Genomic DNA, 11,713 nt, shown 5'->3' on the forward strand with positions numbered 1-11,713 from the left:
TTGAGATAAAGCTGGCGTTTCTGTTGGAACTGCTACTTGAGAAGTGACCGATAGAGTTCGCCACCATATGATCATGTTTATTAATCACATTTAATGTCAAGTTAGGAATTATACGGGTTGTGCGAAAGTTGTCTATCGCTACCAATAATTCGTTTGGTGAAATTTGCCGTAACTTTAACTGTTTTAGGTAGGTTGCAGATCAGTTCGCTCTACAGTCTACTCGAGACCCAGCAGTTAGTACTAGCTAATTCAAACGACATACAATAGTGTAAATATAGTGTTCTATTTTCTATTCAAATTGCTGATAAACGTTTAAAGGAGGGAACATTTTGCGCATCAATTTTTAATTGAGCAAAATGAGATTGCTACAAGTTGCTCGAAACGTAGCGGCCAAAACCCATCGGATTTCCAGAGCTGCTAACTTTTCCAGTGCAGCTGAAGCGAAGCCGGATATTTCACCAAATGTCCTCTACTCTGGGGTAAGCGAATAAATTCTCTATACCTATGTAGGTAATTATCAAAATATCACGCTTTTTTACGAACTAACGAACAGCTTTAAACATATGTCAATTCAAACATTTAACTATTAATAGTAGCGTGTACATGAAAGTTGAAATAATGCTTTAAACATGTGGATTATATTAATAGATTGCAAGGAAATGGGTGATAAAATTAGAATCGTTAACGTTGTTAAAAAATMTTTTTATTTCTGTCAAAACTAATTTATTAAAATAAATAAATCAAATAAAAACATGAGAATACGAAAAAAGAATTGAGGGCATATTTTCTTGTCTAGTCCAAGTTTTCGTTTGTCCAACTGGCGTTATTGACACAATTGAAGAAACTGTCGCTTCCTTATCTTGTGCTGTTATTTCGACCAGACATTTTTGCAACACACAAAACTTGCATTCAAAATTCTTACTGTGTATCTAGTAGATACTATCTACTAACATTTTTTACTATTGTCATTTTTCATGTGTGTCTTCTTTGCTTAATGCATATTTACTATCAGCAGTTTGTTAAAACACAGCAATCGTCTTATGTACAGTAGTATCTACCTATTGTTGTGGCTGCATGTTGTATCCACAACTTACTTATACCTATGTTTTATGTTTTGTTTTGTCACGTTTTGTTCAATTTTTGCCGATTTAAATCCACTCGATTTTTAAGTTCGTAGCACACAAAAATCACGATTTATTCAGAGAAAATTACCAACATAGAAGAACGTCAAAGTAAAATCTATAGTTACATATATTGGAGATAATTTTTCATTCTTATTCAATTAAAGAAAATAAAAATACCTAATAAGGTGCATAATGTTCATTTCATGTTTTATCGTGTCGTTTGCTATCTGGCGCTTCTATATAGGCTCCATCAACCGTGAGTTGTATTTATTTACGTTTGTTATTTATTAAATATGTGTAATTGAACCTGTTTACTACATTTATGGAGGATACGAAAAACTGACCAACGCAGAAATTTGACAACGTAGGTATTTCATGTGAATTTGCTTTTAAAGAAAAAATAATTTAACTGGAATAAATTCGCTAGTGGCCAAGTGAATATTTTTTCTAAAAATTCACGAAAGTTATCAACGTTTGAATTTACCTAGGTATTTCATTTTGGAAGCAAGATCAAAAATATAGCTCTGATCCCTAACCAGAAAGCTGATGGAAAAGAAAACCCTTGTAGGTACTGAAAATTTAGTTTTTCGTTCATTTGAGGAACGCATAAAATCAAAACTGATTTTAAGGTGAATTTATTTCATGTGCTCTATATCTGATCTTCTTCTGACCCTATTTTCATCTCAGTTCTAATTAATGAAAAACTATACCAGGGAGATATTTAACCCTACCTACAATGCGATGCAGAATGAGCTTAATGTCTTCTTCAAATCTTATCGCGATTTTCTCAGCATATCTAGTCAGACAGTAAAAAAACGCCCAATCATGATTATATAATTCGGGTTTGAACTGATGTTCAGACGCCACCGGCCTTGATAAGTTATGAAACATTTTTCTAACTAATGACAAAATAATTGTCGATCATGTTTTCTTACTGTGGCAAGGTTTAAAGGATCGCATCAGCTTAGCCGGTTTTTTGTTAATGTTAAATAGGTATTCGCCGATTTTGGGTAGTGTCTATAGTATTTTCGGTTTTAAAATCTGACTGATTACCTGTAGTTATACCTACTTTAAAAATATTCAACCAATCACTTATCACTCCGTGATTGTGGTTTTTACAAACATTATTTCGTATTATTAGCAGTTGATAACATGTTGATAATAGGTTATCGCAATTGCTATAGGTTATCACTATCGGAAAAGTGACAAATATAATCTCTTGACATTGGAAATGTTTGTTCTGTTTTTTAGATAATTACTTTCTTATTACTTAGTTACTGCCATTAAATTGGAAGTTTATAGGGCAATATTTGTTTTTTTGCTCAATAATAGGAAAACACCCTGTCCTTAGAGACTTAAAAACATTATCCTTTCACGTTGAACTTGGAAAAATTATTCTTTGAATCTAAATACTAGTTGAAAAATATGCTGCTCAAATTGAGTTTGAAAAGGCCCTTTTAGACGGTCAGTTCAGTTTCAGTACAGTTGTCAGTTATCTGTATGTCTTAACCCAAAAAAATGCCGGAAAAACTGAAACTGATACGGAGCTGTGGCTCGATTGGTTTGCCAACAGTTGAACTGAACTGAACTGAACGAAAAACTTAACTGATCGTCTAAAAGGACCTTATCATCAAACTAAATTTAAATGGCTAACTTGTCGTTTTATCTATTTTCAGATCTTTATTAATAATGAATGGCACAAATCATCGGCTGGTGCTACATTTCCCACCATTAATCCAGCGAATGGAAAAGTAATTACAGAAGTCCAACAGGGTGTTAAAGCTGACATAGGTAGGAATAAATGTCGTGTTCCATGCATCTGTTTATACGATGGTACGAAAGTGTTTCTATTGGTTGGAGATCTGTCAGTTCGTACGACGGCGGACGAATTGACAGATCTCCAACCAATAGAAACACTTTTGTATCATCGTACCATCGTATAAACCGATGCATGGAACACAGGCTTTAGCCGAATAAAGCTGTATAAAATGTAAAATTCAGTTTTATTTTTTATTACCAAGATTTAAGGTAAAATTATATTAGTATATGTGGCAAAAGCTAACATTTTATGTAAATAAGTGAAGAACCGATTTATAGGGTAAGAATTAGTGTTGTTTCCTTATGAAAAGTTTTTATTTTTGGATAGAGCTTGATTATTTGGTCATAAATTTAAAAAAAAGGTGTTTGTGTTCAACCTCAAAAGCAGCATATTTTCGAGACTTAACAGAATTAATTTTGTCATTTAGATAAAGCAATTGCGGCCGCAAATGAGGCTTTCCGTTTGGGCTCTCCATGGCGCACAATGGATCCTTCTGAAAGAGGCAGATTATTGTACAAATTGGCTGACTTAATAGAACGAGATGCTTCCTATTTAGCTGTAAGTATATATTCATTCATATAAAACATACCTTTTACATTTAAAATATTTAGATATAAAAAAATAAGAATCAATAAATATGATTATGTCTAAGCAGGCTTATTTTACAAGGTGAAAAAGTTACTTACGTGTAAAAGTGTTCAGTTTCTATCTAGGGCTTATCGGACAGAAAAGTTAACATAGAACAAGCGCGTATTTTAGGTTTTTGATTGAAAATGTTAAAAAATTTGTCGATGAAAACATTCACGAATTTGCCTCTAACATGAAAAAATACGTATTTTTACTACCTATTTAATGTTTTCATGAGAAATGGATTTACATTGTTTATAGGTTTTTACTATTCACATTTTTTCTGGTTGGCTGGAGTCTCAGCTACTCCAGTCGTTGACTTGAATAATAAACAACTTTAGTACGATCAAGCGATTATGTCATTTCATCCAAAATCCTTACAATGCCAAGAATATACTGTAGGATTTTCAACTGGAATCAACTGGAACTACCTAGGTATACACTGTTTAAAAAAATTAAAATACCACGATCAAAAGCTTATCAATTCTAAAATTAAACTTGTCTTGATATCAATACTGAGTATAACAACTTGTTTTCTCAATAACCATTTTATTGTGAGCTTTATCTTATAGTTTAGAAAAATGCACAGTCATGGCAATTAATGCTGAAATGTTATGATTGAATTTACGAAGTCACATTTTCCGCATAGGATGAACAACTCGAGGCATCTAATAATAGACAACCGAATGTTACATCACAAGTTAACACGTGCCATAAATTTGACAAAAACCTTCGCGATTTAAAGTTTTACGTAGAAATTGATTAATATGTCCGCAAAAAACTAAGCACGTATTCCCGCAGACACTGAATAACATGGATGAAATAAAATACGATAGTATAGGTACAGAGTGAAGTCCGCAAGAGATTCCTTAATTTTTTATAAAAATTAGTTATTTTTTGCAAGGAATCTTTTCATTGATTTTCAGTTCGATTGCATTGCAAAAAAACGCGGTTTGCTTTCATTAAAGTAAAAACCCCACTATTATGCTGGTGTATATTTGCTAAACTAACAGGTTGTTTCCTTTTCTAAACAGAGCTTAGAAACTCTTGATAATGGAAAACCATTCGTCCATGCCTTAAATGCGGACCTCCAATTATCCATTAAAACATTCCGGTACATGGCAGGGTGGGCCGACAAAAATCATGGAAAAACTTTGCCAGTTGATGGGCCCTACATTTCATACACCAGACACGAACCAGTTGGTGTATGTGGACAAATCACTCCATGGAATTTCCCAGTTATGATGGCAGCGTGGAAAATTGCACCCGCCTTAGCTGCTGGTGAGAACATTACATTGTTTAAATTCTTGCGCTTCTTAAGGTTTAATTACAAATTTTCGTAGGCAATACCGTAGTATTGAAACCTGCGGAGCAGACTCCATTAACAAGTCTTTACCTTGCGGAGCTTTCCAAAGAAGCTGGCTTTCCGCCTGGTGTGATAAATGTGGTGCCTGGCTTTGGAGATGCTGGTGCAGCTCTAGTAGCCAATACAAATGTAAGAGCTCTTCTAGAGCTAACAAATATATATTAAGTTCCTAAACTTTGATTGTAGGTGGACAAAATCGCTTTTACCGGATCTACAGAAGTTGGAAAAATAATCCAGAAAAATTCTGGCGTTGGCAACCTTAAACGCCTCACCCTGGAATTGGGAGGAAAAAGTCCCAACATCATACTCGCCGATGTTGACATCGAAAACGCCGTAGAAGCCGCCCATGCTGCAGTGTTTTTCAATCAAGGTAAATACTAAATTTCCACTGAATTTAATCGCTAAAGTAACATTTTTAGGGCAAGTGTGCTGTGCTGGCTCGCGTACATTCGTAGAAGAATCCATTTATGACGAGTTTGTTGAACGGTCTGTTGAAAGAGCGAAGAAGCGTGTTGTTGGTGATCCGTTCCATCCTAGCACTGAACAAGGCCCTCAGGTTAGCTGACAGCGAACGGAAAATTAAACTGATATTTAACTTGGGACTTTACAGATTGATGAATCTCAATTTAAAAAAATTCTTGCGATAATCAAAGAGGGTGAAGCACAGGGCGCGAAATTGGTACATGGTGGAGCAAGACATGGGGATGAAGGATATTTCGTCCAACCCACTGTATTTGCTGATGTAGAGGATCATCATGTAGTAGCCAGAGAAGAAGTAAGCTATTTTCCAATTAGGCAAATTATTTAATTAACCTACGCGACATTGATTTTTTTATAGATATTCGGGCCTGTTCAACAGTTGATAAAATTCAAGGGCTTAGATGAACTAATAGTGCGAGCCAACACTTCAGATTACGGTCTAGCGGCAGCCGTTTTCTCAAGAGATATTGACAAAGTGAATTATCTTATTCAAGGCATTAAAGCTGGCACGGTTTGGGTGAACTGCTACAATGTCTTCTCACCACAAGCACCTTTCGGCGGTATGACATTGAAAATCTTGGACTTAAGAATGATCATTAGATAAGTCGAAAACAACATTGTAAGTTTTTTTTTTTAGGATACAAAGATTCCGGTTACGGCCGAGAATTGGGAGAATATGGATTAAGGCAATACACTGAAATTAAAACGGTAACTACGTCAGTACTGCAGAAAAATTCGTAGACGTTGTCCCGAATCCTCACTTTGCAAAATTCATCAGAACTGCAACCATACTTTTTTATATAAACGTTATTTGATTGTTTTGTTACATTGTTAATTACAATACAGCACAATAAAAGATATATTTCGACAGATTGTCATTATATATATTTGTATAAATACGCTTACAAAATACACCTTACCTCAATTTTAACACTTAATCTTCCCGTTAACAGCAAACCTTAACCTCTGGTCAGTAACCAATATAGTAGCAAAATCTTTATATATTTGCCTGGTAATTATTTCAACTTTAAAAATATTTTAATGTTCATAGATTACCCTGTGTAAATCCAAAACCAGACCTATAATAGTTTACTTTGGCAAATTACGATATGTTGACGAACGACTTAATATAGCTAGTTCACAAGGTTGACTTAGGTAAAATTCAAGTAAATGTAAAAGACACTACGTCCCCCATATTTCAATAAGTATTGTAATGAAAGCTTATTAAATAATGGGCAATTTGGAAAGTGGCATATACATGTATATGCCATAAATATCGGCGTGATTGAGTATGTCTTATATAATAGTATACTTTCATTATATATAAATAAATCTCTTTATAAACGACCAAACTTAACAAAAACAGCATTTTGAACACTAGATAGGAAAAATAGTCCTACTATTCGCAGCTATTTTCTTAATTAGTTACATCTTTTTCCTCGGGTTGGCACCTTACATTTATCTAGAAAAATGTATGTATGCGCGCAACCAATTTCTGCTTGTTTTGAATGTGAATACCGAGGAAATATATCAATTTGACAGTAATAATGCACATTCACATCCAAGGCACTTCGCATTAATTATGTAGTTTGACATGAGTAAATTATTGCTTGGAAAACGAATCACTTGGATGAGCTGCGAAGTCATCAGCAAAGCACATTCAAGAACGTTAGCGTGAATCCCAAATAAACGACACTTTATTGAGTGTTAGCTAACGCTATTGAATGAGACTTGATTTATTTTCATAAATGTATCTAGTAAAACATTTATGTGTCGGTGTGTTGATATTATGCAAGTCTCTGACCCTTAGGTGAGTAAAATGTGTTGGTTCATGATACGTCTGAAAACATATAAAAACTGTTTTAGACATTATGCGACAATAATGGTATTTACTAGTGTTGACCATGCGGTTCAATAATGTGCTTATAGGATGTTTTCAAAGGAAGTGAATTTTTCACACTTTTTAATCGAAAACAAGAATTCATTTTTACTAGAATGGTCGGGTTATTGCATATTGAATTTTTCAAAAACTATCAAGGCTACATAAAGTGCCTTGGAGATTGAACGATTTATATTAACATATCTACATGAGTATAGAATATGGGTGATACACTTTGTGCAGTTCAAATAAATTAAAACCCACCAGGCTGTCTAGACATGGCAATTTTTAGATCTTCACCATTTTTTATTTATTGCAGTTGTAGATTATGAATAAGTGTTTAAAGTACTCACCTCAAACAAACGTTTCAAAAACAGGTACATTTAGTGACATTCCCTATGAACGCTCACTTCGACAGCGCGACTTACCATACCATCTCCATGGCACTTTCTCTGAAGTTCTTCTTGTGATTCTGATGGACTTTCCAAAGGCGGTGTGGATTGACTCGGCTCTCCATTGTATCCGCCGACATCTGAGAAGCAATTTTATGTTTATATCCCGGCTCTAAATAAATTATGACTGTTTGTAACGTTTATTGCAACGATTTATATTACATGTATTTGTAATTGAAAAATCTGGAAATGATAGGGAAAACTGGGACTTGTGGGTCAGAACAGGACATCATACTTTTGGGAGGTACCAGGACTACCAATGGTGGCTTTTTCTAAAATGAGGGGTTTTGTTAGAAAACATTCAAATGCGTACTGATTTAACCTGGGCTTTTTTCATAAGAAAGTCCATTTTTTTCGTTGCTCTTGCCTTACTTTATATGATAACTGTATAAACTCGAATTAAGAATGAAACCTATTACTATTTATAACTGATGGTTTACAGTCCGGTAAAATATTCGGCAATATGTTTCTTTTTCAGCGTTTTCTTTTCAACTTTTCATCGAACGAAAAAATTGGTCATCTTTCCATTGAAAAGCAACAACGCACAATATTCACTGCTCAATTTACCTGTTTCCCCACATATCTGCGTGCAGTATGTTTCTCGTATAATATGACAATTCTCCAAATTAATCTTCATAAACTTCTGGCCAAATACAAAGTACCCAATTCCGCCGCCTATGACGGCCGAAATAAGAATCCATGCATCATACAGCATAACAGATAACATTATCACATAGCCTAAGGTTTGAAGGAACAGCCAAAGTGAGACTTCTGTGCCAAATAGCAAAGCTCTGAAATGAAGAAAATAAAAGGTCTAGACCTAATTTTTATGTTCCCTAATGATTGGCGACTTTCGCCGTTAAAAAAATTGTTATCAAATTTTTTAAATTGATTCTATGTAGGTATGGCTTTATTAACGCTTTTGTGGTAAACATTGAATATTCATCAGTACAAAAATATGCTGCCGCTGACCTTACTATTGTTATTGCTTAAATAGGCTGCGAATTTGAACCTGAATCTAGACTTTTTTCAAAAGCATTACGAAAAGTAAAAGTAAAATAACTAGGATATGTCAGCAAACTTAATCAATAATAATTTACTTGCCTGTCGAATAGAGTTATATTGAAAGGATTTCTAGGATTGGTAATTGTGCCAGCTAATAAAGTAGCACTTTCTGTAGGACATAACTGCTTAATTTGCTTGGCCCGCAATTTCAGCTCCTTTTGTTTGCTTTTAGTTTGCAAATATCTGAAAAAATAATGGTATTTTAGGATCAGATCTTGCAATAACGAAACTGATTTTCTAATATTGAAATAAAAAATAAAATGCCAAGTAGGTAATCAATTAGGGTTTCAAATCAAAAGTTAAGATTGCTCCCAAAAAACTTTTTACAAATACAAATATGTAGGTAGGTACTTATTAATACAACAACAACGAAACAACGAAAAGGAGAAATGAGATCCAAAGACTGATGTAAGTATAAGAAGGAATACTGCAGAATAAAGCGAAATGTGACTCCTAAGAAATTTTATTTACTTAGTAGAAAAGTTTAAAACCCAACTGAACTTCAGCTGCTCCGATATTTTTCAAGAAATTCATTACTTGACTCCTCTTTGACCTCTATTCAAAATCTTGCAAAATAATTCATAAGAGTTCCCCAAATGAAGCTGCTTTTGGCAGTTTTAATGACCGAAAATTATTATCACAATTAAACTGGAATAAATTGCCGATTTTATTTTAAGTGTTAAACTATTATTGATCGTCCGTTGAAGGAACTGGAGCATGGAACTATGAGCGAAATAGTGCAAAACTAAGAACAGAGATTATGAAATCGTACAATTGTCGCAACCAGAGATAAAATCCACAATGAAATCATATTGAAAATTGCAAAACGAGTTGGTGATTTTTCTATGACTATGCCTAATGATTACCCCAACTAGAACAATCCAGTATAATGACTTACCTCAAATACTCAAAGAAAAAGGAAAAACAACCCACAAAAACGCAAATTGCCACTAAACCCCCAGTGCTTTTAACATCTATGCCTTTGATTAAAAAAACACCCACATCACTGCCGAAATAAAAGCTCTGTCGATTCATCGTGCTTTCAAATAATAGGTAAACTACTTCTAATTAGGATTTATCCATTCTAAAATTGTTAGTAACGTTTTATCACATTTCAGACTTATCGTTAGAAAATTGGTTTGGTATCTGAACACTTAAACAGCTGGTATTTTGACATGTTATTGTTAGGCATGGTTATATGAACAGTAAATTAAGCCTCAATGTTGCCAGGTGTCAGTTACTCATCTTCGGAAAGCAGCAAACTCATTTGTTATATACGTACAGGGATTTTTTTAAATGGTGATTATATTTAAAATGTTCGGTTGTCGTGTCGTTTGAGTCCCTCCCACTTTTTAGTTTTTTCTTCTTTTACCTTAAAGCACCCTTCAAACGAAGCTCTTTCAGCCGAAAAAAATTCTGAATAGTCCATAAAGTAAACCAAAAAAAATTTTCAAACTGGAAATTTGCTTTTCCAAAACGACTTATTTATGTACGAAAATGAGATTCTCCGGTGCAATTTGCTGCTAAATCGCGTTTTAGTTATCAACAATTCGTAACTCCACATGCAAAATTGTCGCTAAGATGCATAATAATTATGTTTTTCGCAAAAGATTGAGCATCTTTTCAAACTTTGCCATTTGATTGACGTTATCCAGCGCGTCGATAGTCCGTTTCCTTCGAGAATTCAATACAATGGGTGTTGCCACGTATTTTTGTGTTTTCTCCTTTCGGTTAATTTTAAGTTTATATAAGCATGGTTGAAGTGATTATTTTAATGAAGCTAAAAATATAAAATATAATATTTTGCTGAATCTGCTTAATCTAATGTGGTCGTTAAAATAAAACAAGGGAAAACTAAAAATTCGGAGGGACACAAACGACACACAATCACTTCTTCTAACAAAAAGTTTAGGGAAATTTAGGTATCTGGGGATTTATATTTCACGTTGGCAACGATAGCAGCAGCCCTGCCTGTCATGAGTCATGAACGTCATTGCCATTGTGATCTGATTTCCCTACCGCGTGGTTGTCGCCATTTTAAGAACCGCTCTTGTTAGGATAATTTCTGCTTGAGTTTTCTCGAGAAAATAAATATATTCAAGTGTAAGTGAGAATGGTTTCTTCTAGGCATCGTTCTCGGGACCGCGATAGAGATAGGGATCGTGATCGCGATCGAGATCGGGACAGAAGGCATCGGTCTAGGGACAGGGATCGGGATAGAGATCGGGAAAGGGACAGGGGAGACCGTGACAGAGGAGAACGAGATAGAGGTGACCGCGATAGAGGTGACCGGGACAGAGGAGATCGGGATCGGCATAGGGATCGAGATAGAGATAGAGGCAGGTTGGTAAATATGCATTTTTCAGGTCCTTAGCTTAGCAAACGATCTAAAATACTTAGGTCGTTTTAGGCTATAATTTACAATTTTGTATGTCCTTATGTCTCGAGTCTACGTGACGAATGTTTTCGACTACGTCAGAGACAAGATTAGACAGGTAAAACTACAGGTAAAAAATTGTCCTATTAGAATTATATGATGCTTTCTCTCTCGTTGGTTGTGAAAGTTTAGGCAGAGGGAGCCACCCGAGATTTCAGGAAATTGCCGCCAAATTTCAAAATATGTAATAGGGGTAGTCAATGATTCAATGCTTGAAAATGTGTACAAAACATATTTAATGGAGCCAAATAGCCAGTTGTATTTATTTATGTCTGTGAAATAATGACTGAATTTTATTCGAGTCTACGAATTTGTTTTGAACATAATAGTCAGGCTAGAAGAAAACCGATAATTCTGTATAGTATCGTTTTATAATTCAATTCACTTGGGTAAATGTTCAGGGCACGATCTGTTAGCAAGACTACCGCTTTGCCGATTAAGACTATGCTGACCTCTTAGAAAAT

At 34.6% G+C, this 11,713-nt stretch overlaps 3 protein-coding genes across 5 annotated transcripts in view; 2 read left to right on the forward strand and 1 right to left on the reverse strand.

Annotated features, from left to right (window-relative positions):
- On the forward strand, positions 1-6,299 carry LOC109543090 (aldehyde dehydrogenase, mitochondrial). 2 transcript variants are annotated; one of them, XM_019912619.2, is made up of 11 exons: positions 1-268; positions 319-479; positions 2,801-2,915; positions 3,371-3,501; positions 4,605-4,851; positions 4,914-5,065; positions 5,123-5,306; positions 5,356-5,492; positions 5,547-5,711; positions 5,775-5,976; positions 6,054-6,299. In XM_019912619.2, exons 2-11 carry the CDS (start codon positions 357-359, stop codon positions 6,155-6,157), a joined length of 1,560 nt encoding a protein of 519 aa, XP_019768178.1. In that variant the 5' UTR covers positions 1-268; positions 319-356; the 3' UTR covers positions 6,158-6,299. The 2 variants fall into 2 exon arrangements, with proteins under 2 accessions (XP_019768178.1, XP_048524085.1); XM_048668128.1 differs by having other exon boundaries at positions 1-479.
- Positions 6,279-9,996, reverse strand: LOC109543091. Of its 2 annotated transcripts, none has more exons than XM_048668129.1 (5): positions 9,711-9,996; positions 8,852-8,995; positions 8,315-8,538; positions 7,724-7,827; positions 6,279-7,256 (listed from the first exon to the last, which is right to left on the reverse strand). In XM_048668129.1, the coding sequence occupies exons 1-5, from the start codon at positions 9,845-9,847 to the stop codon at positions 7,134-7,136; spliced, it is 732 nt and encodes a 243-aa protein (XP_048524086.1). In that variant the 5' UTR covers positions 9,848-9,996; the 3' UTR covers positions 6,279-7,133. The 2 variants fall into 2 exon arrangements, with proteins under 2 accessions (XP_048524086.1, XP_019768179.1); XM_019912620.2 differs by having other exon boundaries at positions 7,649-7,827; positions 9,711-9,994.
- A 777-nt stretch (positions 9,997-10,773) lies between these two features.
- The window catches only part of LOC109543086 (splicing factor 1), a 10,881-nt gene continuing 9,941 nt past the window's right edge, over positions 10,774-11,713 (forward strand). The window contains exon 1 of the mRNA XM_048668640.1: positions 10,774-11,155. Within this exon, the coding sequence (XP_048524597.1) occupies positions 10,926-11,155 (230 nt within the window). The 5' untranslated portion in view covers positions 10,774-10,925. The remainder of the gene's footprint in view (positions 11,156-11,713) is intronic.

This window comes from Dendroctonus ponderosae, unplaced genomic scaffold (assembly GCF_020466585.1).
Source record: "Dendroctonus ponderosae isolate FM_Combo_2020 unplaced genomic scaffold, Dpon_F_20191213v2 Dpon_F_20191213_7, whole genome shotgun sequence".
In the NCBI taxonomy this organism is placed as follows: domain Eukaryota; kingdom Metazoa; phylum Arthropoda; class Insecta; order Coleoptera; family Curculionidae; genus Dendroctonus; species Dendroctonus ponderosae.

Excerpts from the sequence above, each read along its gene's own strand:
- LOC109543091 (XM_048668129.1), bottom strand. The coding sequence starts at position 9,847 with ATGAATCGACAGAGCTTTTATTTCGGCAGTGATGTGGGTGTTTTTTTA. Across the intron at positions 7,828-8,314 it reads GCAGATATGTGGGGAAACAG|ATGTCGGCGGATACAATGGA; the intron begins GTAAATTGAGCA and ends ATTGCTTCTCAG. Across the intron at positions 7,257-7,723 it reads AGTGCCATGGAGATGGTATG|ACGTATCATGAACCAACACA; the intron begins GTAAGTCGCGCT and ends ATATGTTTTCAG.
- LOC109543090 (XM_048668128.1), top strand. The coding sequence starts at position 357 with ATGAGATTGCTACAAGTTGCTCGAAACGTAGCGGCCAAAACCCATCGG. Across the intron at positions 3,502-4,604 it reads GAGATGCTTCCTATTTAGCT|AGCTTAGAAACTCTTGATAA; the intron begins GTAAGTATATAT and ends TTTTCTAAACAG. Across the intron at positions 5,977-6,053 it reads ACCACAAGCACCTTTCGGCG|GATACAAAGATTCCGGTTAC; the intron begins GTATGACATTGA and ends TTTTTTTTTTAG.